The sequence below is a fragment of the Pistacia vera genome, unplaced genomic scaffold (genome assembly GCF_008641045.1).
Source record: "Pistacia vera cultivar Batoury unplaced genomic scaffold, PisVer_v2 Contig195, whole genome shotgun sequence".
Lineage (NCBI taxonomy): Eukaryota > Viridiplantae > Streptophyta > Magnoliopsida > Sapindales > Anacardiaceae > Pistacia > Pistacia vera.
Genome location: NW_022195996.1, coordinates 874,759 through 899,669, shown reverse-complemented (window position 1 = coordinate 899,669; position 24,911 = coordinate 874,759). Strand labels below are relative to the sequence as shown.

Genomic DNA, 24,911 nt, shown 5'->3' with positions numbered 1-24,911 from the left:
ACTTGGATCTTCTATGATAGTTTCTTTCTTAATAGTTATCTTTCAGTTTAATAGAAAGTTAAAAAAAAAAATTGGTGTCGCCTCTCAATTATCTTATTGTTGTCTGTTTTTGAAGAGGGTGACTAAGCAAATGCAAGAATCAGTTGATCTCAACATATACATGCAACATTGTAGTTCCTACTGAAAAGATAAACGCCTAAACTAGTTCATCTGAAATGAAGTTAAACGATTTATACATTTACTGATCTCATGCAGATGAAACGAAACCCTTACATTAACCAGAGTCAAATCTCATATTCAAGATGGGTTATTTAAGATGCTGCACACCCATAGAGCAGAAAAAAAGTTAACAAGAAACAGAAGAGAGGAAATTATGTTTTATTACATACAAAATCTGTTATTACAGGATGAATCATCGTATAAGGATAAAGCTATAAACTGGAAAAAAGAATGATAATGAATTTACATTGAATGAATGTCTCAATTACATATACAGAACACTATCCTCTAGCTGCACGTAAACGCTGATTTGCACGTTCAAGACTCATTTCATGTCGATGCAACCCATGCCATGACTCACTTGAATTATCATTCAATACTCTGAGCTGAGCTATCTGTTTATGCAATGCCTCCAAGTGGACAAGCGGGACTGTTGTTGGTCGCCCATGAGCACACTGCAAAAAAAATATCTTCTAATTATCCAAAAAATCTCTCACTTAAACAAGAAAGTCTACAAAGTTCACGATATCACTTCCACGAAAATTTCATCTAAGCTTAACTTACTTGGAAACACAGAGAGGTATGCTTTAGTTCTTCGACAATTAGTGAACATTCTGAAGGTAGCAAAGAATCTCCAAACATGATTGCTCCTTAACAATCCAAAAAAACCAGTTCCATAAATTTAGTTCGTTAAAAAAGTTGGGAGGAAATTAGAGAGAGAAAAAAATTCTGCCAACATACAAGTTGTAACAGCACAACTTAGAAAAGAAAAAACGAGTTCAAAGAAATAAAAATTGGCACATTTGGCTAACAGACTGGACTTGGTGAAATGTAGCATAAGGGGGAAAAGAAATCCTAGATGTGCCTGGTGACGTATTGCGTCTCCAGAGTAGTACTTGTCCATGTAGAAGTATTTTGCTAGAAAGGATTTACGATCACATATTCGTCGTATGTCAGTGAAAACTGACAGGGACAAGTTTTACATTTAATCACGCCACATGGCAAGCATGTCTACCAAGACTAAGCATGTACCTCTGCATGCTTTGGAATTGAGGACTCGAAGAACAGCAGGAGGTACGGTTGATGATCCATCTGTGTCAGCAAGCTAGAAGTGCAATACAAACTAGAGTTAGAAACAGTAAATATGAAAAGAGACAAAAACAATAATAAGAGGAATGGTTAAAAATGAGATGAAGTTTCTAGCTTACCTGCTGAAGAAATTCTAAAAGGTCTACATCAGATAAATTGACACCTAGAATACAAGGTACCTGCATGCCATGTTACATGAAACGATTATATTAACAATGAAACGAACAGCTCAAAAGAAGCCTACTTTGCACATTAAAAGTGAACAAGAGATCAGCTATAAGTTTCAAAGAATCATTTCCAACCGTAGATCCACAAAGTTAAAAATAGATAATAAATTTCTCGCCCAACAAGAATTCAACTAGCAGAAAGAAAATAAATAAAGTCAAATAGGAAGTGACAGTGCTTACTGCAAGAAGTGTCACAATAGTTGGCCGCTGATGAAGGAGATTCAAATTCCTAAACACGTGTTTCAAGTCACAAACCCCACTCAAAATGATAAGTAATAATCAACGAATATAATTTGATGAACTATATGAAGTAATAGAACATGTGAATCAACCACACTTAGAACCCTCAACACTTCTACAAACACATGTAGGAAACATTACAGCTGGCAAAATCCCTATTTCAATTCATTCCAACCAATAACATCAATCTCTGTAATTGGATGTCACTCAAGAGACTGACATCAATTTTATGTTTTTCACTTAGATGCTATTTAAGTATGAAAGCAGTCTTAGATAGATAGAGATTTACTTTTTGAAGGACCTCGAACCTTGATTGTGAATATTGCAGATCCATCCCCAATCTTTCATCTGTTGAGCATAGTTATGCAGTAACTGATACCCAATCTCTGGAAGGACCTGTTATTATATATTAAGGATCATAGACCATGCAAAATCAATCTTAGCAGGCCTGCAGCAAACCTTATATAGCGTTAAATTTTTGGAAAAACATACCAGCTCTTGTTCAGCATCTAGATAGGTAACTGTCTTCCCTTCCTCAGATAACACCTAAACATTCAACTAAGTCCTATAAGTTGAACTAGATACAAATTTTGCAAATTTAAATTACAATATAATCTTTACCTTTCTACGAAGTTCTTCCAGTCGGATTCTTTCATCTGCAGCATGCTGCAGAAGAAGACCATAATCAAAGTCAATAATGCTGAAATTCTTAGTGAGGATTCCTCTTTTGTGTGTTTGAGAGTGATAATATCCAGAAGAGTGGAACAGTTATAAATACATTAGGCAAAAAACTTGTGCATGGTTGTGTGTATAAAGCATATTCACAATGAGCAAAGTATTAATATTAACTCGTTTGTGGTTGAGTGTACAAGTATCTTTACATATGAGAATTTGCTTTAAATCATAGCTGCAGCGCCCATGTTTTCATCAAACAAGGCAATGAAGAAATTCATACCAGATAGACACTGATATCAAACATTAGTTCCCCAATTCCCTTAGAAAGCATATATGTGTTTTAAGTAACAGTCAAATCCAGATCATATCCATGCAAATTTATTGTACAGAATATATGATCTCTAGGCACACTTTCCAAGAAATGCATCCTATGACAAAAGACATAAAAATAAAAATAGAGGTGTAGGATGAACCTGATCAATAAGAGCAAGTGTTCCACCAGCCACTATTGGGATGAATTTCTTATCCACCTGTTGGAGAACTTTGGCATATTCAAGGCAATTCTTACTGATAGATTCAGGAATCAATGAATCACCAGCAAGATGCAGGAGTCCCGAAGAGATGTCAAGGATATTATCTTGATTGTCAATATCACTTGATCTGTTGTTATTCTGACCAAACAAAGAAGATAAAAATTATTGAAGCCTAATTTACAATCACGTAAAACTTATCTGCACTAAAAGAAACCCATAGAAAACGGAATCAAATAATAAAAGCACCTCAACTGTTGCCTGTGGACAGCTATTCCGCCATTTGGTCCCAGAATCTATTGAATCCAGAATTTCCTTAGAGATAAAGTCTGAAAAGGAGATAATTGCTTGGTAATATATCAATTGAGACAAAAAATTCTTATGTTTTCCAGGAGTACAAGCCATATTTTAATAATGGGGAAATTTTTTCAAAAACAAAAGGCATAATTTGGATTCATTACAGTTTGTCAATTAACACAACTATTCTCATCAGAGTTCTTTGAAAATAAGTTGAGAATAAGAAACAAGCTGCTCTATAAGTTTTTATAATTTGTAACATTGACAGTTCCTGCTATAACTTCACATTTATACAAGCTCCTTCGATATGATTACCATCCTTAAACCTAAAACGAAGTCCAACTTCAGCCGAAAAAAGCATAATTACCTTTAATATTAGCTGCATGGTGAGCCTGCAAACATTGCAATTGCTTAAAATTTTCAACTTTTTGAGTTTTCTTCATGTTTATCACGGTATCTGGCTTCTTCAAAATAGTTGGTCTGCTCATATGCGAGGGTTAGAAAAAAAATTAATTTGCAACTTCAAAACAACTTATTTGGGCACTATAAAAAAATTGTAGCACCTCATGCTTAACTCCAAGTCCTCCTCAGAACTTGAGTTTAAGTTTGGATGACATTCGCCAGAAGATCGATGGAGATTCTTCATCAGACCAGCTTCTGCAAAAATAGAGACATAATATTTAATCTCGCATCATTGTGCCAAGTCTCATAAGAACAATACATATCAGGACAACCACCTGGAGAAGTTAGAGCACAATGGAAGGTGTTAATATTTGATTCTCCAGCTTGCATTTTTGAACAATGACTTAAGGAGATAAACCTCCTCTTATGTCTGTGAAAAGGTGGAGCAGAACGGCTTCTTCTTGACCTTTCTTTTGAAATAGGATTTGGTTTACGGTTATCATATCTAAACTGATGCCTTAGGTTTTCATTTTTACTAAAATCTTGACCATATGAGACAGTGCGTAACCAGTCTGTCTCGTCAACTAACATATCAGAATGTTCTGGGGAGAATCTATTAGGAAGATTTTGTTCCTGAAGCAATTTGAAGAAGTATTCGCTAGACTGATGATAATCCTTAAAATCCAATGCAGTACTTGTGTGAATAGAGGTGCAGTTTTCTTGGTTGGTGCTCTTCAACCTAATGTCATAACCAAAATTGCAGTTTTCTAGAGTATCGTCTAATTGCCCGTAATTAGCCCCTTTACCCAATCTGGAGCTTCCTTCAAGACCATTTTTATTGTCAAAATGTCCAACATCCCAAGAAGCAGCTTGATAGAAGGGATCTGAGATTCTGTTGCACCATTCAGAATTTAAGGACCGATGACCTGAGCCTGATTTCCCCAGTCGTGTGTTTGAATCTGAGAGGAGGCTAGTCTCTTCAGTAAAAGACTCGCCATAAGATGGAAATGTCTTTGGAGAAACTCTTGACAGAAGATCAAAACTAGTTGGTATGTCTCGTTTACTCATGACTTTGGGGACATGCTGAGCACAGGATGCCTCATCCTGCCATAAACTCTTTGAATATAAATCAGAACCTTGGTCACTTGCATCAACTTCCAGGATATCATCTCTTTCATCAGACAAAATCCTCCTGCGTTTGTACTTGAATCTATCAATCAGACATTCAAATTCTTCCACACCAGCGAATGAAGCCCCACCAAATGGCAGGCCTTTCCCTGAGGAGCAACTTGACAGATAAGGCTTTTTGATATTCATGTTTGTCTCTAATTCATGGCTAAATTCATCCCTATCAAAATTTAATGCATTTTCTGACAGTCCACTGCTCACAGCAGGTTCAATTTTAACGTACTCTTTCCCAAATTGAAAACTCATCAACTCATCCTCCACACAAGTATTAGATTTTCCAGAAGCTGAGAAGCTATTATCCAACAAATAATCTTCTTTAGATGAAGAATAAATATCAGCTGTCCAAGGATGCTGGTCAATGTTCTGGGGAACTGTGGTTAAGCATCTGGCAAACAAAGAATCTGAAGATTGAAAAGAATAGTCAGTTTGACAAAAAGATTCCATCTCCGTATTTTTCTCCTCAAGTTCTGCAGTATCTATCTGAACCTCCCTCTGGGGAACTGAAGTTAACCATTCAGTGAATGAACCATCAGAAGATCGAAAAGAATAGTCACTCTGACAAACAAATTCCATCTCTGTATTTTTCTCGTCAAGTTCTGCAGTATCTATCTGAAACTCCCGAAAAGTGGTTCTTTCACGTTCCCCATGATACAAATGGCTGTTGTTTTTGGTGAGCTTCTCCAAAGAGGAGGGAAGGCGAAAAGAAGCCTGATCAATTGGGAACCTGCTAGTCTCTAATGCAAATTCAGCATCCCCATCTCCGTCAAAAAACTCTAGCAACAAAAGGGGAAAAAATTCCTTGGATATGAAAGATAAGTAAAAAATAAAATAATTCCAAAGTTAATCATGAAGCTTTTTACCCTGATAGCTTTTCCCATTTAATGAAAAAATCCTAATCTAAACAGCTCAAGACTATGAATGTTACCTCCAGCTGATATGAGGTTGTCATGTTTCTTCCACAGTTCATCTTTTCCTAGTTTATCAGCTGCATGACTAAAGGACTCTCCTGGAAACGTCTCAAAAGTTAAATAATCATCGTAAATGTCATTTTACGAAGGCAATTACATAACAAGAAAGTTACAGGTGAGTGGGTATACCATACACTATATCTTTCATCCAGACAGTCTGAACAGCCTTCTCAATCAAGGTAAGTACAGGTTCCCAGTCCTGGCAAAAGGTAGAGACATAAAAAATTCAGTGGCGAACAAAGAATTTTTAAGCCTTAGGATTTAGGGTTTAAAATCTTGAAGATGTTAATTACATGTATATAATTAGGTCATAATTTATGATCAGACATGAAAAGGATTACCTTGAATACAACATATGTCTTTGATGGTTCAAAGGTTAAATCATATAGAGCCTGCGGGCAACCTAAATTCAAAATGTAGGTTGGACATACTTGAGACCTACTTTTCTTTCCTTTTTGGGATCCATTATTTGCCTTCCATGAATCCAAACAGTCAAAATTAGAGGCCAAGTTATTCACCAATTTGTGAATAGGACCTTTGCATATGAATCGTGAGTTGATATCTGCCATTATGAAGGTCAACAACCAAACACGATGTACCAAATCCTCTATATCCCAAGATAGCAAACAAAACTGCATATCAATAGTGGATTTAAACAGACATGGATACAGACATATTGAAAGGTCTGCAAAAAACAATATCCTATCATGAGAAAGAGGGAAAACCAAAAGAAAGTATAATTAATACAGTTTTTCAGTCAGTTATTTGATATAAATTGCTATACCTTCATGGAGAAACTATCACAAGGACTGGATATGTAGCCAGAAATTCTTAATACACCATCCTTAGCACTTATTTCATGAAGAAAACTGGAATCTTCAATCCCAAAGCCACTCCTCAATAGTGACAGTGGAGAAGAAGCAAAATGTGTGCTGAGGAGCTCATCCTCACTGAAACAAAGAAATAAAATGTCAATAAACAAACAAAACAACGCATGCAAGCTCTAAATTAGAATTGTGACAGGAAAAAACCTTTCAATGTCAACAACTTTGAATGAAGCCTTGGAATGCACAAGGGCAATCCGGAATACACATTTTTTGACCAAATGCAAGACCTTCTTTGGGCTTCCAATGTAGTAATGCAAATCACATGCACATCAAGTCAGTAAAAAGCATTGCTAGCAAAAAAAAAAAAAAAAAAAGAAAAAAAAAATTGGCTAGAGAAATTTGAGAACCATCACCATGAACTAAAGTAGAAAAAAAAAAACCTGGATTGCATATATTTCCTCCGAACTGGTTGGTTGTAAAATAAATCACGAGCAACAACTGAAAGAAGCCAAGTCATTACTGTATTAGATGTTTACTTTCTGATAGTTAAGCACCAGGGAGAAAGACAAAATTCCTTCTCATGAAATGGAAGTTCCAAGTAACATGCTAACAATATTTTACCTGTTGTGCCGACTTCTTTCCTATCATCATCAATTCCAAGATACAAACACTTGGATCCCTGTAAAGAATGGTCAAATGCTTAAACAAAAATGAATCTAGCCAAAAATAGCAGCGATGACAAAGATTTTCTTATAGACTTAAAAAACCCATAAAAATACAAACATACCTTCATGACCTTGCAATATCCATTCGGCCTCCCATACGCTTTTGTCATAATTTCTAACAATGAAACGTCCGAAATAGAAGCCAATGCTTCTCCACGATATCCAAATGTCCTACTTGCAGCATCCATATCAGCCAAATGCTGAAGTTTTGATGTTGCTATCAACAAATTGTAAACACAACACACAACCATTATCACTAAACTATATGAAAACTAGCAAAAACTCCTAAAATAAATAAATAAATAAAAAAACCAATAATTCAACTACCATATCTTTCTCCCAACAGCATCAACCCATCTCGAGAAATACCACAACCTGAAAACACAAAAAACAGAATCAACTACACAAATTATCAACTTTAACCCACAAAAGTTTACTAAAATACTTACCATTATCCACTACTTTCACAAAAGAAGTCCCTACACCCACAAAGACTGACACCTGAAACAGCAAACAAATGTCCAAAAACCTAGCTTCAGTGGTAAAGTAGCAACAAAAATTTCACATTTCAAGTGAATTTTCAAAAACCCAGATGTAACTAAAAAATTGGAACAATTTCTCAGCACAAAGTAAGTACCTTGGTTGCACCAGCATCGAGGCTATTAAAAACGAGCTCCTCCACAACCCGAGTTAGATCAAACAAGACAACCCCAGAACGCACCGTATTGCGAACAGTCTCTGGTAATCTTTTGATAGTCCCCATTGACCTAAAAGTTTCTCTCCTTTTTCAGGTGGGGGAGTTTTGAAACCTCAAAGGAGAAACAAAAAAGGCGGTTTATGTAACTATGCGTAACGAACTAAGCTAATGTGCGCCGTAAGCGTATCTTGTTTTTTCCGAAGACTTGTGTTGATGAAATCACACGTGAGGGTGTTAGTTGTCTTGTCTCATCGACCGACACGTGTCCACTGAGTTAATGATTTTCTTTTTTTATTAATTAATTAAACTTTGACTGCCGTAATTAATTTTTTGCTCTCCCGGGTAAAATACTTATTATCCATTCTCAAACCCAGAAGAGAAATTTTGAAATTACTAGATTACCCTTTATCCCTTTTTGATTAATAACCTAATTTTGATATCCTTTTACCATATTTAATCTAAAAATGATAGATTTAACATACATTATTAAAACTAAATTAAATAAAATTTGACAAAACATAGATAATTATATATTATTTATATTTAAAAACGTATTTTTAAGTTTGACGTAAGTGTTATTTATCTAAAACCCTAGTATAATATCACGTCATTTTGTAATTATTAAAATACCCTTTTATCTCTTTTGGCAACTAAAACAAGTAAAGTAAATAAGAAGAAAATATAAAAGATATTTGAGTCATGATTAGAAATAGTGTGATAAGTTTAACTAAGCAAGTTGCTTAATTTGTTTTCATATCCCTTGATGGTACCTAATCTTTTAATATAAACAAGTAGATATTTTAATGTTTGAGAACTCAGTTTTAAATCAAATTCAAGGACCCATTTATAGATAGTTCAAATGGTTAGAGCGAATCAGAGATAGTGTAGATAGGCGTATAGTTTTGGGTTCGATTCTCTATCTGAGCATTCACGATTTAAGTAGGGAGTTGTGACGGGTGGGTTACTGTGCTAGTTTATTCTGAAATATTTAATTAAAGTACGTGTAAACTTATCCGAACACCTTGGTTTAAGAAAAAAAGGACAAGTTTAGTTACCCTAATTATGAAATGAATTTATCATAAGAGAGAAGGGGTGGTGTTGATGTAATTAAGGGACAAGAGGGAGGGGAGTTGTAAGAAAAGGACAAGATTAAAACTATGGTAGTGGTGATGAAGGTGTGTTAGTTTAATGGGTTTCTAGAATCAGAACCAATCAAAAATATTAAAAAAATTGAAAAAAAATAAATTCTAACATATATAAACTAAACAAATAGACAACGCAAGATCTTCTTTCTCGTCTCTTTTATATTTTTCTTCAACTCCCTGGATTTGTTCTTCTCCTTTTATCGAAAACCCTAATTTCAACTCAGCCGTTTCTTTCTTTCTTCTTCTTCTATATCTTTCACAACACCTAACATCAAGACATCATTTGATATATCATCAGGTTCGCTCGCCTATATTGTTATTAAAATTCAGCTGTTACCCTTGTTTAATTTCACGTAAAATGGCCCTGAATTTGAACTGATTCACGTAATTCCATTGAATCAAGCTTCTGTTGTTCCGGATTGTTGTGTTATTTGGTGGGTGGGATTGTAATTCAGATGGGAATAAAGGAATTCTCTTGTTTTTTTTTTTTTTCTTAATAACTGTCTTGACTGTTTGTGTTGAGTTCTGTGCATGGTGCTTGTTTGTGTGAATTCTTTTGTGTTTTGATCTTTACTTGTTGTGTTGATGAGTTTTGGATTTTAATGGTGGTTTGGTTGGATGGTTGTGAAGGTGGGATAGAATCAAACTTGAGCTTTTGCATTGTGGATTACTTGGTTTTTAAGATAAGAGAAGAACGTAATCTTCAAATCTGATAAAATGATTGTGGAATTTAGTTAAAGTTGGTTTTTTTTATTTTGTATTGTAAATCTTGAATGGAAATGAAGTGTAGGGTTCCAAAGTTTTTATTCGTTTATATTTGGTTTGTTGGATTCTGTTTGTAAAAATTGAGCATTGCTGAAATCTGATTCAGTTGCAAAGTGTGGTTAAATCTATGCTGGTTCTGAATAATTTTTTATAAAGTCTCTGTGGTTTTTTAAGTGATTTAGATTTTGTTTAGGGTTTGGCTATAGGCTTAATTCTAACTGAGTATTGGTTCATCTTGTTTTAGTGTGAATGTAGTTGGGGTGATCATATCGTCGGTTTAGAGAATTTTCCATCATTTGGGTGTCTAGGGTTTGATTACCGAGGAATAATGGAGGCTAATATTTGTGACATCAACCACTTGGATGCTGATGTCCTTTTGCCTCCCCGAAAGCGTCTTCTTGCTGGATTCAAGAAACAGAGTTCTGATGCCAATGGAAATGGTGATGGTGATGGTGATGGCGCTTCACCTCCACCAGCAGTGGCTTCTTCTTCATCTCCTCCTTATAATCCTTATTCAAGTGAATATTCAAGTGAATTTTCAATTGAATTTAATGCCCGTCTTAACAATTTATTGAATTCGACAATGAATAATTCAACTTTTTCACATGAGGAGGTTGCAGAGTTGGCTCAATCTGCAGCTATCACTGCGATTGAGGCTGCAAAGGATGCAAGAGCTGCTGCCGAGGAGAAGGCTGCTGTTGCCACAAAAGCGATTACTGCTGCTAAGAGTGCTTTAGACTTGGTTGCTTCTTTTAACGAAGAGATGGCTTCCAAGGAGAGATGCTTGAAAAAGAATAAGTTTAAGAAGCATGTTCCTGTTCAGCTTTTGTACAAAAAGCATCAATCCATTGAGAATAATAAGAGTGATGAAGAACTAGCCCGAAGGTTGCATCGAGTTATGAACAGCTCTCCCAGAATCTCAAAGAACTTTTCAAGTTCTGATTTGAAAGGTCATAAACATAAGAGGCCTAAAAACTTGCACACCTCTGAGAAAGTTAGGGTTCCCAATGGGCTTTTGATCTTGAGAGGAAATCCAGCTTGTGCATCCAGTGGACATGCTGTAGAAGGCAAGTTGGACTCTGAAAATCAGGTCTCCACTCGGGAGGCATACACAGTTAGAGCAGACGAAAAGGCTTCTAAATATGAAAAATCTGGCCAAGTAGAGAGGGACAGTGGGATAGCGGAATCAAGTCACTTAAAGGAGAAAAATTTGGAAGACACAAATTCTCCTGGTAAAAAGAGGGGAAGGCTCAAGTTAAAAAAGTTGCCCTTAAGCATTTGCAACTACAGGGACAGAGTAAATCCTAAAGAGGAACTGATTAGTAGAGCTTCTCCGCTGGCTGATAAGAACATGGGTAATCCACCCCCTGGTAACATGCCTTTGTTTTCTCTGGAGCCTTCTTCCGACGGTGTGATGCCAATCGAACCTACACCAACATGGAAATGCCAGGAGTTCAAGGCACCTGCATGCGTCAAACAAAACAAAGTCGTGCAATCATAATGTTTAAATCTTGTTGTGGAGACAGGTGACTACCATGATAGAAGTTGTTAGCTGAGGTAGGATTTGTGATGCTCTTTTTATAGAAACGGCTTCTTTTGATTTGATCTTTTTGCTCATCTCTGGCTTTGTAAGGAAGTTGAATTGCCCTGTATATGTTTAATGTTTAAATGCTTGCTTTTACCTTTTACATTTGATAAAGTGCCAGCTGCTTTACATGACAACAAAGCTTGGAGTTTGAGATAAGAGAGGGATGCAATATTAGATAGCACTATATTGATCTTTTGCATCTTTTCAAAGTTAATGTTAATTTCTTTGGTTTGTACTCATAGCAAGTTATTCTTTCTTGTTGCTTGCTTATATTGAAATTTTTGCCATACAAGAATTAGGGTTTGAGATTCAATAGTCCTGTCTTGCAGTTTTCATTAGTAATTTTGATGATACAATGTTGGGGAACTGGGATTTGCTCAAGACACAATAATGTTTATGTAATGATCAGATTGTATTTGAGAGAGTTGAATAAAACCAATCTGTTCCAAGTCGAACAACTTTATTTATCTTTCACAATCATGTTCTTACTACCTTGCATGACTACTTCAATTTATTGCATGATTTCATAATCAAGTTAAAAAATTTGGCCTTAGATTCAGAATGATGAATTCTTGAGTTGTAACACCTTTCAGGATTGTGAATGGCCTATGCTGTAATCTTAGAAGGATTAGTTTTAAATGGTTATATTGACATTAATGGCTTTGAAAAGATATTGACAGTAATGTTATATATGATAATTGATAGCCAGTACCACAGAGTTCCTGTTCATCAGTATTGGAATTTGGCGAAAAATATTAGGAAAAAGGACGACTCCACTGGGGATCGAACCCAGAATCTCTGGTTCCGTAGACCAGCGCCTTATCCATTGGGCCATGGAGTCCTTTTAGTATTGCGTCCGCTGTAATTATTTACTATCTTTTAATTGTTGGCTATCTTTACATAAAAAGTTACAATTTGCATATTTTTTTCATCATCGTTAATTGAGAATGACAATATTACACTTACAACTCAATTTCATAAACTTTCTCTTATAATCTTGACGTGGCAGTTTACAAATGAGTCTAATATGTTCATTATGGGTCTCGTCTACCCAATTGCAAACTGTCAAGTCGAAATTGTGAGATAAAATTTGTAAATTTGGGTTATGAGTCAATCTTTATTGAATTGAGAATCACTTAAAATGACCATTATGATTCTATACAATATCATCGATACAAATCTCAAAGTTAATACAAATGATAGAGATGAAAATAGCTATTTGTCGAGTTAATAGTTTTAGTGAAAAATGTTACACATTTGAAGTTATAATCTCAAATTTTCATCTTTATGGGAAGTGGACGTAATAAATGATAAGGTAAGTAGGTAACATCAAATATAGGGGCAGAATCAAGGAATTACATTTGGTGGGGGAAGGGGGGCAAAGGAGAGTTCAACAAATGAGGCAGTAAAAAAAGCTCAGTACAACAAATGAGGGGGTCAAATGAAGTAGAGTTCAACACATGGACATGGCCACATGGGGGGATCAGAAGGTCAAGTTAAACAAATGGGGGTTTAACGATAAAGAAAACAATAAATTCTAAGGAATGAAATCTGATATTAAGTAACTCCGTCTCTATTCACATAAGATAACACATCTTAAAAAATAAAAATAAAAATAAATAAATAAAACCTATTTCCGTTTGTCTTTATAGGCCAAGTATTACGATAGTGCCCAATGTAGAAGGGTAATTTTGGAATTGAAGAAAAAAAAAATCGTATAGCACTAGGTCCAAGTTGCCTTGGGTGGCCCATGTCATGTTATGAAAGAATCGTCCTTTAAAGAAATATTAAATGTATATAAAGAAGCTGCCACCGACATACTGAAAATAATTAGTGAAGAATAAACAAAACATACAAAGATTGCGTAATTACGTGATTAGGAATAATAATAATAATAACAAAATGGGCACGTGATGTAACTAATTGAAATGAATGGACTTATTTGATATTATAATCAATACAAAGACTGTTAACTAGTTGCCCACATGAAATTTGATTTTGGTATTGTGTTTATTAGCTGTTTGTGGTTGTCCTGTTCTGTCATTCTGAGATCTTAGATGCAAATCTCTTATGGGTGTATATAGTAACCTTTATACCCAATCTCACCCTCACCAAAAATTAACTAATATTTCACTAAAAACCCTATGGTTTTCTGGTTTTAGTATGATAAGATTTTTTAAGATTTAATTAAGATGATCTTACTTGTATAATGATCAATTAATCTCAGATGCGGACGTTTGAAGTTAGGTTTTGGATATATATACAATCAATTAATAAAAACGCGTCATATCAACCTATGTGATATATACACTTTTTCATTAACTAATAGAATGTACGTCCGGAGACCTTTTTCCTAGATGATAAATAATGTTGGGGACCAACCCACTTGGGTATAAGAACTCATCAACCTGCCTTGTTACCAAAACAAAGCAAGTCCGAAAGCTAATTAAAAAATAAAAGTGGTAAAAATCTTAGAGCAAGCTTAGAAATCAGATCAGGGTCCACAAAATATTGGCCGTGCTCCAATTTCACACTTCTATTTGGGAGGGGAGATCAGAATTTGCACAGAATGACAGAAATAGGCTTTGCTAATTCTCTTAAGTTGGAAGAGGAAGACTCAATTTTCCAAATGGGACAAAAGCGCTGAATTATATAATCATTGTGTGTGGGCATAAAAGAGGCCACCAAACTATCAAGTCGGCCACTTTGAATTTGTATACCATAAGGTTTTGTTGGTTGCAGCCACTGCCTGCCACGCTTAATAATGACCCAGAGTGAATGTGGCAAAGATACCGCTCATTCATGGGTCCTCTCCTCAGCTCTCCATTGTGGTGGTAAAAGCTCTGTTAGGCTGGAAAAGAAGTTTTCACTTATGGAGATTCAAAGTGAAAATCTATCGTCATCTATGGACTCGACCTCATCCAAAACAACCATCTCATCTACGATTTTCTGGGTGAAAGCTGCAGTGTATGAAAATAGACTAGAGGAACATAATGAAGAGAGCTATCATGAAACCAAGTAAGATATTTTATACATTCAACCCGTTCTCAAATCATTGGAACACTCGTTGAATAAACTCATTTCACATATGAATCTATGTTCTTTTTCATGGTGAAAGCATGACATGACACTGCAGTGAATGAAAATCGACTAGAGGAACATTAGCAAAACTAAAGTGTCTTCATGACTATATGATACCCACCACCCAAAACATGCTGAATTGAAAGTTTTCATATAGGCAATGTACAATGAAGAGAGCTATCTACGATATCTGCCTCCCGGCAAATCTGCAACCTTTTCAATATACATTCAACCCTCAGCAAAATACTTTAAGCAAGCATATTGAAGTCTCATGCACTTCTCAGTTATGCCTCAGTTTGTCACTTAATTCTTGATTGATGACAAAACAAAGGTTGATATTCAATTAAGAAGAAGTAAGAGGGCGTAAAACGGTACCATTCAAGATGCACTAGTGTTCGTCATTGCAGTTAAACTTCTCTTTCATGTCATTTCCGCACAACGTACATTACTATTTTACATTTTAGTTAATCATTAGTCAAAAATTAATCTTATTAAAAATATAACAAACCAAAAAATGACAATCACAATCAATACTCATACAGGAGGAACGAGGGAGGACTTGATTCTGGTGGTGGCTGCGACGGTGGTGGTAGCATTAGCAATTCCTTCTTCATTTACCCACCTTAATCTGAAGTTTGCTCATTCCAACGTCCAGCTTCTCCACCTTAGGGTTATTTTTCTTTTCGTTTTGAGGAGTATTCGTGGGGTTGAGCCACGGATGTTGTAGACACTGCTGTGCTGTTGGTCTCTTCTCTGGTGCAAAATCGAGAATGGGACAAAGAAACTCTGCCAACTCACGAGCATCAGTCTCAGAGAATTTGTACTTTTCAACAAGCAATCGATCTAGTGACCAGAACTTCAGCCTCCGAATCCTCTTAAGATCCCCATGCCGATCAAAATAATCCTTTGACCGAATTCCTCCTATAGCTATCTGCTCATATACGCATTAGAGGAGAAATGGTATTAAGGTACGTCAATAACAATGGAACATATTGTGGCTATAATCTGCTTACCTTTCGAGGCATCTTTCCAAGGAGTTCCATCATGAGTGCAAGGTGATCCTAAAATCAACCCAATGAACAGTTCATCAGCATCTATAAACAGTTTCTTTATCATTTTCTTCTCTTTCGCCCAGGGCAGCGAAGAGGGTGTGTTCATCATAATGTAAACAATGTAAAACAGATTAACAGGTAAGATACTTTTAAATTTACCAGACTAATCAACAGGACATTTGACATATTGATAACTAATGATTTTTTACAGATTTAATGAAGTACCAAGGGTTTTTTATGGTAGATTATGTGATTCCACATGTAGCATATGTTTCCCCTTCACTATTTTTTGGTTTCTCTCTCTTTTGATAACCAAAGATTAGTCACAGAATAAAGAGAAATCAGTCTGCTATAATACAATATTCAGATGGAAATTTTTACTAGAAAACAAAGAATTCAAAGGGAAACTTATAACCCAGCAAAGATATCAGTTAACTAATAGAATGCCTTCCTACCTCATCTTCGCTATAGCCTTGTCCACTCTTAGGAGCAAACAACATGTCCCCGGTAGCAAGTTCAAATGCTGTGCAAGCAAATGACCACATATCAACAGGAAAGGAATATCCTGACCCTAGTACGACTTCAGGAGCTCTATACTGCCTTGTTTGAATTTCTTCCGCAAACGGCTTGTCTGCCCAACATGCATTTCCAAAGTCCACAACCTTGCACCTAACATCAATCCCATCCATAGATCTCTCAGGCTTTGTTGCTACTACCCCTCCCATTGAAGCTCTTCTTGAAATTTTGGCAACTGCTCTCCTAGCCCTCCTCTTCAACTTTTTCTCAATAAGATTCATGGTAGCTCCACCATTTAGGCTTCCCTCAGGCTTTTCAAGAATTGGACTGTGTCCAGATCTAATTGGGTCCTTGGAAGGATCAATGGTGGAACAGAGAAGAATATTTTCCGGTTTTAGGTCACTGTGTAATATACCAAGTTCTCTATGCAAGTAATCCAGACCTGTCAAAATGCATTTGCAAATCTCCCTAACTTTATTCAATTCAAGCCCTTTGTAGCGGTTGTACTTGATCAGCCGGAGTAAGCTATCGCCTAAAAATTCAAGGACCATGCAAAGATGCTGCCCATTTGGCCCTGAAATCTTAAAGTGGTCAATCAGTCGGACAACAAACTTGGAATGAGAGGGGTCACCGTCAGCAATAACTGAAAGAATTCCAATCTCGTGAAGAGCAGCTTGAGCGAATTCTGCAGCACTTTTTTGTATCTTAAGAGCAACATAACTCTGGGAAAGCAAAAGAAAATAATAAGGATGCAGGAACCAGATCAAAAAAAATTTACTCCACCGCTGGGAAATGAAGAGGAATGATCTTATGAAAAAAATGGAGAAGAATGCATGTATAAAGAATATATTTTCCATAATTGTTTTAAACTTCACATTGATGTATTAAGAAAATGGAAGCAATAAAAGAATACGGTCATCCCGAAGTCTTTTAGCAAGAGGCTTCTGTTAGTGATCACTTGACAACACCATATTTATTACACGCATGTAATGCATATGGAAGCCAAGTCCCAAATGAAAGGATAGGATTCCTAAATTTAATTACTGTCACCTTCGTGAATGCTTATATGTTCTGAATTCAAACAAAGGAATGATTTCATGCGAGTTTCTTATTTTATGGTTATGTCATTAATTAATGATCTCACCATATTCTATCCGTGATGAACTATACAAGTTACCAATATGAAGAAAAGAAAATTTTAACAGTTTAAAAGAAGACTCCATGACCAAATATTCAATGTCCTATAATCTACACTCTCAGATACAGCATAATTTTGCAGCAAGCAACATTATTTACATTGTGTTTTTGACTTATTTGCATTAACCACAACCTCTCTCGGAAGTTGCAGATCAAGATTATTGTAAATACCTATACCATTGCTGCATATTTAATAAACAAGATATAGATAGTAAGCCCATAATGAAACACATGGAAGTTTAAATATACGCTTGTCCATTATCAAACATGTCAAAAAATAGACGTACAAGACAAAAATTTACTTGTTAAGGATAAAACCAAGTAGATCATTTTTATCCATATTTATAGCAGTCAAATCATCATTTAACATTAGCATTGATCGCATCGTCTACAATAAAGGAGTGGAAATATCAAGTCAAATATAGAAACAAGAAACTTATTCCTTCGAAAAGATGACCCCATGTTTTTTTCTATAAAAAGAGAATTTGATACGAATAATATAAAATAATCCTAAACTACGTCCTAAAATTATTATAATTATTTAAAAAAATGAAGATCTAAGCATCAGAATCTAGATATACTCAACCAAACTGTGAACAAAACCAAAACATAAAATTAATAAAAATATATCAAAATTAATCAAATCTACAACTAATCACGCAAGTTCATAAAGCAACAACGTATAAACAAAAGAGCATTATGATACAGCCGCAGTAACGTTACTGCTAACTAACTATTATCTTAACAAAATGATCGTAAATTCTGGTAACAGAACCGGGATCACGCATCATCTCGTTGAATACTATCACAATCATAACAAATAAATCCAAAAAAAAGAAATAAATCAAACGCAAAACGTACCGAGGTTCGAGTATCGTAAGCGAGCCAGACAGTAGAGAATTGACCCCAACCGAGCTTCCTCTGAGCTATATAACGACCGCCAGCGAATGGATCGCCGATTCTAACGGCGTGATAACCTCCCTTCCGGTAGGAATCGACTCCCTCATCGTCTTCCTCCGAACCTGATGACGATGAACACGACATCTTTGTATCAACCGTGTGATTTGATTTGATTTGTTTCGATTTGATTTCCAATTCGAGTTAAACTTATTTTTTATTGAATCTCGATGATGTACGTTTTGAAGATTTAAAAAAACAAAAACGAGAAATATGATTTTGAAATTGGTTTCTAGTTAATGCTTTGCTTTTGGTTTTCCTGCTTTTTTGCAAGCTCTGTGGTGTGGCGTCGGTTCGATTCAATAGAAGACTCTTCTCTCTCTCCCTTTTTTTCTTTCTTTCTTTTTTTAACTTTCGTAATTGCCCTTTTTAAAGTTGAGTTTTTTGGGGTTCCTATTTTGCCCCTCCCGGCCCCGTGTCGGGGTTGGTTACCTTACGTGTTATGTATTTTTTATTAGGTAGAGTGTTGTGATCAAATTTTCTTGTACAGGTTTGGTTTGATGGCTGATGCTGGTAAGCCAACTGCTTCATGATCATGGTTAATTAATCCATTTCACTTTTTTATTTTATTTACATCATCGTTTGGAGGGTATATCCGGTAATTCACTTTTACAACAGTTTTCATTCCTTTTAAACCAGAAAATTATATATATATATATATATATATATATGTGTGTGTGTGTGTGTGTGTGTGTGTGTGAATTTTTTTACGAGTAAGATTATAATTCCTTAATCAAACTATATTTTATGTTTATCATTTTATTTATTTTATTAAATAAAATATTAGAATAATAATGGGTCTGTTTAGTACATTATTTGAAATGTGATATTATGAAAAAACTATTCTGAATATGATAGAATATGATTAAATCAAATAGGATAAGATTTTAAGAATGTGTTTGGTATATTTTTTAAAAATATTTTCTGAAAATATTTAGATTATTTTTTAACTCTCTATATTTGTTAATTTAGCTAAACACCCTCACAATAAAAACTTATAAATTAACAAAAACACTTCACCCACCCAACCGACTGTCAATAGCTTGCCACCACCATCGGATGGTAGCTGGCAGTCGTCAGAATGGTACATGACCTGTTAGATCTGACTGGTCGTGCATCGTTCTATCGCCGATGGTGGTAGTGGCGACGACTGGCGACCGGCGGTGGTTGCTAGCAACTAATAGTGGTTTGGGTGGGTGAGGGTGTTTTTGTCATTTTATAAACTTTAATTGTTAAATGTTTTGAGTTAAATAAAATAGGATTGAATTTTGAATTTAATTCCATCAATATTAAAATAAACACGTTTTTTACTGATTATTTTAAATAGGATAATAAAATAGAGTTTTTTTTTTTTTAAAAAAGGGGATGATAAAAGACTTTATTTATTGAGGAAAAAGAAGAAGGTGATAATTGGAAAGTTGGACTAAGAAGATAGGAAGAGCTCAGCTTTATGATTGGGCCATCTGCCCTAACTCATTATCAAATGCATGCCAAAATAACAACATATATCTATACACGTCATAATAAAATAAAAAAGTAATTTACACTTTAAAGTGCACTCATTTATTTATTAATATTTATCAGTTTAGTTTCAAATCAAATCAAAACCTTTCTTTTTCAGTGCTTTTCGTTCTTATTTTCAACCATTATTAAAAACTTTTAAATAGACATCTTCACTATACTGACATACATAATAGTTTTATAGTCGATAATATAATTAAAAAATAATCCCTTTTAATACATAAAAAAAATAAAAAAAATGGTGGAACAATAGAAAAGTTTGCAAAAGACATAAAAAGAGAAAATAATAATAATGGTGGAGCAATCCCTTTTATTTATTTTTATTTATAGTTTTTTCCTAATTAAAATTGGAAATGGGGGCTTTTTAGGAAATAAGTGGGGTCTATTTAGCATTGCTAAAAAAAAAAAACTCCATTTTACATATAAATATGTGATCAAATAAATAATTTAAATATATACAATTACTTTTTTATCCTCACAAAAAGTTGAATATTTTTAAAATTAAAACCCTTAATAATATATAGTGATTAAATAGTATTATATGTATTATGTTGCATAAACAAATTTAATCATAGAAAGGCTTAATTAATATTAAGTAATGCACATACAGTATAATTTCTCTATAGTGATACTCTATATAGGAATAACCTCCATGTAGTCATAAAAATTTATAGTCCTAACTTGGGCTAGTTATAAATAAGAATAAATTTCACATTATAATAAGTTATAATTTTTCTAGGTTCCGTCTTAAGGAACTTGCCTCTACATAGTAATAATTATATATATATTTGAAAAATATATGTTATGTTACATTAAAGGTTTAAGATGGAATAAATTATTTATCTAAAGTTGTTTGACAATGATTTATACTATAGAGTTGTTACCACATCTTTTATCTTATGGGTTCATAATAAGTCGCCAACATAAACACCTTCTTATTGAAATCAAAATATTTCTAACTTCTCAAGTATGTTTAGAGTTTCTTGACACGAAACTTTTCGTATTTTCATACTATCATCCTCAAGATTATCTCCTTCCTCTTCTTGTCGAATTCTAGTAATGTTTTTTTCTTCAGTTAAAACATACATGACTTGTTACTCATTTGGATGATTGAGGAACACATTAATATCCATTTGATTAGTGTAATTAAGTTGTCGAATCTGATAACTTAATTATGTAATAACTCTTTGATATCCATTTTTCGTACTATCCTAATGCAACTAAAATAATGAATTGAAATCCTAATACTATTAATACATGAATTATAAAAAAAAATAAAAAATTGAATATAAAAAATAATTATTGTAACTACACCTTTATTAAGTTATAATCTTTTCGTAGTAATAAATTTAGTTGGTCTCAACATTATGAGTATAAAGAAGTTCTACTGTATATTGTTGAACCATAATGGTTTTATCAAATATAATTGCTTAACTGGAAAATTAATTAGTCAATTTGACTTCAATTAATCCATTAGGCTACTAATTCAACTAATCCTAGTTGTTTATCTAAAATCATACTGACTTTTCATTTTTTGACCCTTTAAAGGTATATGGTATCTCTAATTATGTTTATGTATTTTTTTTTATATGAATTAAAAACATATATCAAAAACTTTTTTTTGTAAATTTAATTTTAAATCATAGAGTCCTTTTAATGCTAATCCAAAAATTAAAAATTTTATCATTGTTAGGAGATCGCACAGCAGAAAACATACATTCAAGATTAATAACATAGGAATAAAATCACACCATACAAAGAGGTACAATATTTACGTGATTTGACATAATCGGCCGACATAATTTCATGAACACGATATACAAGAGTACACAGCACCATAAACCCCGATACACAACCAGTACACTTTCTAATGCACACCTAATAACCTTTACATTAAATACCTTATGTTCTCATATTCTCTCACAATATTGAATTGGTTATTACCTCTATATTTATAGGTAATATATAAGACATTCTATTTTTAATAGAATCTATATTTTAATTCCTAATAAAACTCATATAATTATATTTTTATTTACAATTGTATTATTTATTAAATAGCTTTTCCTAAGGACATATTATTTTACATGAGAACATAAAAGAAAACGAGTCACAATATCCAAATAGTGGTAGCTATTATACATTTAAATCACAAACTATTTGGTCATAATTCAACAAAATTCATATCTATGACCTATGTTACTGTTGATTTACAAGATCTATGTCTTTCTTTATTTTACTTGGACAACAAAGAGCAAAAACATAAATGAATTAGTGCTTCACATTTTTCAAAGACCAAAATATGAAAATAGAGAATTGAGTATATAAACAAACATACCCAAAATATTTATTAGATGTTTTTGTTAACATTCCACATCGTTTGTGAATGAGTGGGCTGAGCTAGTTAAATATCCTAAGGTTTCTTAACTTGTTAGACACGTTTTAGGGATAGCCCAAAACCAAAATCGTGAGGGCTAGGAAGGGCAAGGCCCGAAGGAGAGCCCAAAGCGGACAATATTTGACAGTTGGGTTGGTGTGCAGATGATCAGAGTAGGCCCAAGAAGGGTGTCAACGAGGACGTTGAGCCCAAAGGGGGGAGGGGTGATTTGGGCAAAACCGTGAGGCACAAGAAGGGCAAGTCCCGAGCAAAAAACTAGAGTAGCCCCAAGCAAGGTGTCAGCAAGGACGTTGAGCCCAAAGGGGAGGTGTTTTAGGCAAAACCGTGAGGCCCAGGAAAGGCAAGGCCCGAGCAAAGTTGTGAGACACATGAAGGGCAAGGCCGGAAGGAGGGCACAAAGTGGACAATATCTAACAGTTGGTCGGGGTATTCATTTTATTCGAGTATGTTAAAATAAAATTGGGTAAATTATTAAGATAACAAAGTTTTTTTTTTTTTTTTTTTTTTTATTTTATTTTTAATATCTCAGTAATTTTGATATGTTTTCTTATTTCTTTTATCAGGGAATGTTGTATTATTGAAAATGTTATATTAATGGAAAGATAGATTACCTTAAAAATTACTATAATGTTTAGGAAAATGTGTTTGGTTAAGTTGGAATAAATTGGTCGATATGTTATATTGATATGTTTGGTTGGGAGGATAAATTAATGGGTATGTTATATAGATTACTAAATTGCCCCCCTTTTTAAATATTAATATAAAATTATTTTTTCAATCATTTCATTTAACCCCTTGCATTTGAAATTTTGCTAAAACACACAGCTTATATAAAACTTTAACTTGTAACAAAATCGCCCCCACCCATCCCAATCCATTGTTGGCCACCATCCACCATCGCTAACTGTCGTCGAAAGTGGCTGGAATGGTGCACGACAGACAGAATCTGGCCGATTATGCGCTAATTTGGCCGGAAACGACTAGATCAATGATCGTTAATGGCTAAATCTGTGGCCATCGATCTAGCCGTTAATAGCTAGATCTATTCTGGCATCTACAACCATGGATTTGGCCGTTTTTGGCCAAATCTACGACCATCAATATGGCTGAAAACGGCCAGATTAGTGCACAGTCGCCCAGATTCAACTGGTTGTGCATCGTTATGGTGATTGAAGACGATGGTTGGCCAGCTACTGATGGTGGTGGCTACCAGGCGGCAATGGTCTTGGGTGACCTGCAATTTGTTTTAAATATAATGATATTATTATCCAAAAACTTAATTAATTAGAGGTAAAATTATAATGCAAGATTCGTGTAAAATAATTTCAAAATAAAGACATTATTGTCCAAAAATTTTATTAATAAAGGGTAAAATAGTAACAAAAATAAGATTATTAAGTAATCTTAAAATACCTAAGGTAACATTTAGTTTGGGGTGATATAAGATTAATCCTGTAATCTTTGTTTAATTTTCAAGATTCCCTCATTTGGTTGTCAAGTAATAAAATATTATGTAATCTTTTATGAGATAGTGTTTACTGCTGGTAATATTAGGGGTAATCAAATTACCTTCCCAAGGGGTGTTAATATAAGATTACCGAGACAATTTTAATTTTGACCCTATTTTGCCCTTAATATTTTATCATTTCGGACACGTTTGCCCTCATATGCCTATCAAATAACAATTACCTAGACCTCCAACATTTGAAAATTTAGTTAAAATACCCCGGCTACAAAAAAGTTTAAAAGTTAATAAAATACCCCCAACCACCCAAGACCACCGTCGATTGCTAGCCACCACCACTAGCCATTAGCGAAAGTCGTTGTATCGGCACAAGACCGGCAAGATCCTGTCGGTCTTATGCCGATAAGGACGTTTTTGGCCATGGATTTGTGATCCATGGCCGGAAACGACTTGATCTGGTCGTTTCACGGCCAAAGATGTGGTCGTGAAATGCCATAGATCTGGCTGTGAAAAGGCCAGATCTTTGGTCGTGAAATGGTCGTTGTTTCACAACCATATTCACAGCCAGATCTGGCTGGATTAGTCCTTATCGGTGTATGACTAGCCAGATCCGACCGATCGTGGGCCATTACGGTGGTGGCTTGGGGTGAGTGGGGGTGATTTTGTTATAAATTAAAGTTGTATATGGTTGGCGTATTTTAGTAAAATTTCAAATGTAGGGGGGTTAAAAAAAATAACTTAAAAAATAATAGAATAAAATAATAATAAAAATATTATTATATTATTATTTAAAAATGAGGGCAATTTAGTAATCTATATAACATACCCACTCATTTATCTTCCCAACCAAACATATTATTATAACGTACTCACCAAACACATTTCTCTAAAGATTCCCTAGTAATATATTTTTCTAGTAATATAATATTTCTTAGTAATATAACATTCCCTTAAACAAATCCATCATATATAACCAACCTTTAAAGAATGGAGGTTATTATTATCTCCTATATAACCAACATCAATTATTACTAGTTTGGGAAGATTATAAGAATATTATATTACTTGATAAACAAACGTGGTAATCTAAGTAATATTAAATGACATTAACGGGGAATTACCCCTAACTAAACACATGCTTA

At 34.3% G+C, this 24,911-nt stretch overlaps 3 protein-coding genes and 1 non-coding gene across 6 annotated transcripts; 1 reads left to right on the top strand and 3 right to left on the bottom strand.

The window, feature by feature from the left end:
* Positions 1–346: 346 nt before the first annotated feature.
* Positions 347–8,197, bottom strand: LOC116127719 (DNA mismatch repair protein MLH3). Of its 3 annotated transcripts, XM_031413356.1 has the most exons (25): positions 8,025–8,197; positions 7,837–7,888; positions 7,715–7,762; positions 7,450–7,604; positions 7,284–7,341; positions 7,103–7,160; positions 6,867–6,959; positions 6,620–6,785; positions 6,505–6,520; positions 6,177–6,397; positions 5,965–6,034; positions 5,793–5,873; positions 4,015–5,640; positions 3,841–3,934; positions 3,645–3,757; positions 3,230–3,309; positions 2,924–3,121; positions 2,397–2,441; positions 2,268–2,321; positions 2,065–2,171; positions 1,716–1,764; positions 1,428–1,487; positions 1,252–1,324; positions 784–869; positions 347–674 (listed from the first exon to the last, which is right to left on the bottom strand). In XM_031413356.1, the coding sequence occupies exons 1-25, from the start codon at positions 8,148–8,150 to the stop codon at positions 501–503; spliced, it is 3,903 nt and encodes a 1,300-aa protein (XP_031269216.1). In that variant the 5' UTR covers positions 8,151–8,197; the 3' UTR covers positions 347–500. The 3 variants fall into 3 exon arrangements, 2 of the variants coding, with proteins under 2 accessions (XP_031269216.1, XP_031269217.1); XM_031413357.1 differs by lacking the exon at positions 4,015–5,640; XR_004127638.1 differs by lacking the exons at positions 347–674; positions 784–869 and having other exon boundaries at positions 1,295–1,324; positions 2,084–2,171.
* A 1,180-nt stretch (positions 8,198–9,377) lies between these two features.
* Positions 9,378–11,684, top strand: LOC116127791. The gene is made up of 2 exons (XM_031413447.1): positions 9,378–9,527; positions 10,239–11,684. Exon 2 carries the CDS (start codon positions 10,323–10,325, stop codon positions 11,493–11,495), a length of 1,173 nt encoding a protein of 390 aa, XP_031269307.1. The 5' UTR covers positions 9,378–9,527; positions 10,239–10,322; the 3' UTR covers positions 11,496–11,684.
* Positions 11,685–12,350: 666 nt separating this feature from the next.
* TRNAR-ACG lies at positions 12,351–12,423 on the bottom strand. The gene has a single exon. It is a non-coding gene; the product is annotated as a tRNA-Arg (tRNA).
* A 2,641-nt stretch (positions 12,424–15,064) lies between these two features.
* LOC116127766 (SRSF protein kinase 2-like) lies at positions 15,065–18,720 on the bottom strand. Its single transcript, XM_031413412.1, has 4 exons — positions 18,290–18,720; positions 16,171–16,953; positions 15,677–15,724; positions 15,065–15,594 (listed from the first exon to the last, which is right to left on the bottom strand). The coding sequence occupies exons 1-4, from the start codon at positions 18,470–18,472 to the stop codon at positions 15,274–15,276; spliced, it is 1,335 nt and encodes a 444-aa protein (XP_031269272.1). The 5' UTR covers positions 18,473–18,720; the 3' UTR covers positions 15,065–15,273.
* Positions 18,721–24,911: the final 6,191 nt, after the last annotated feature.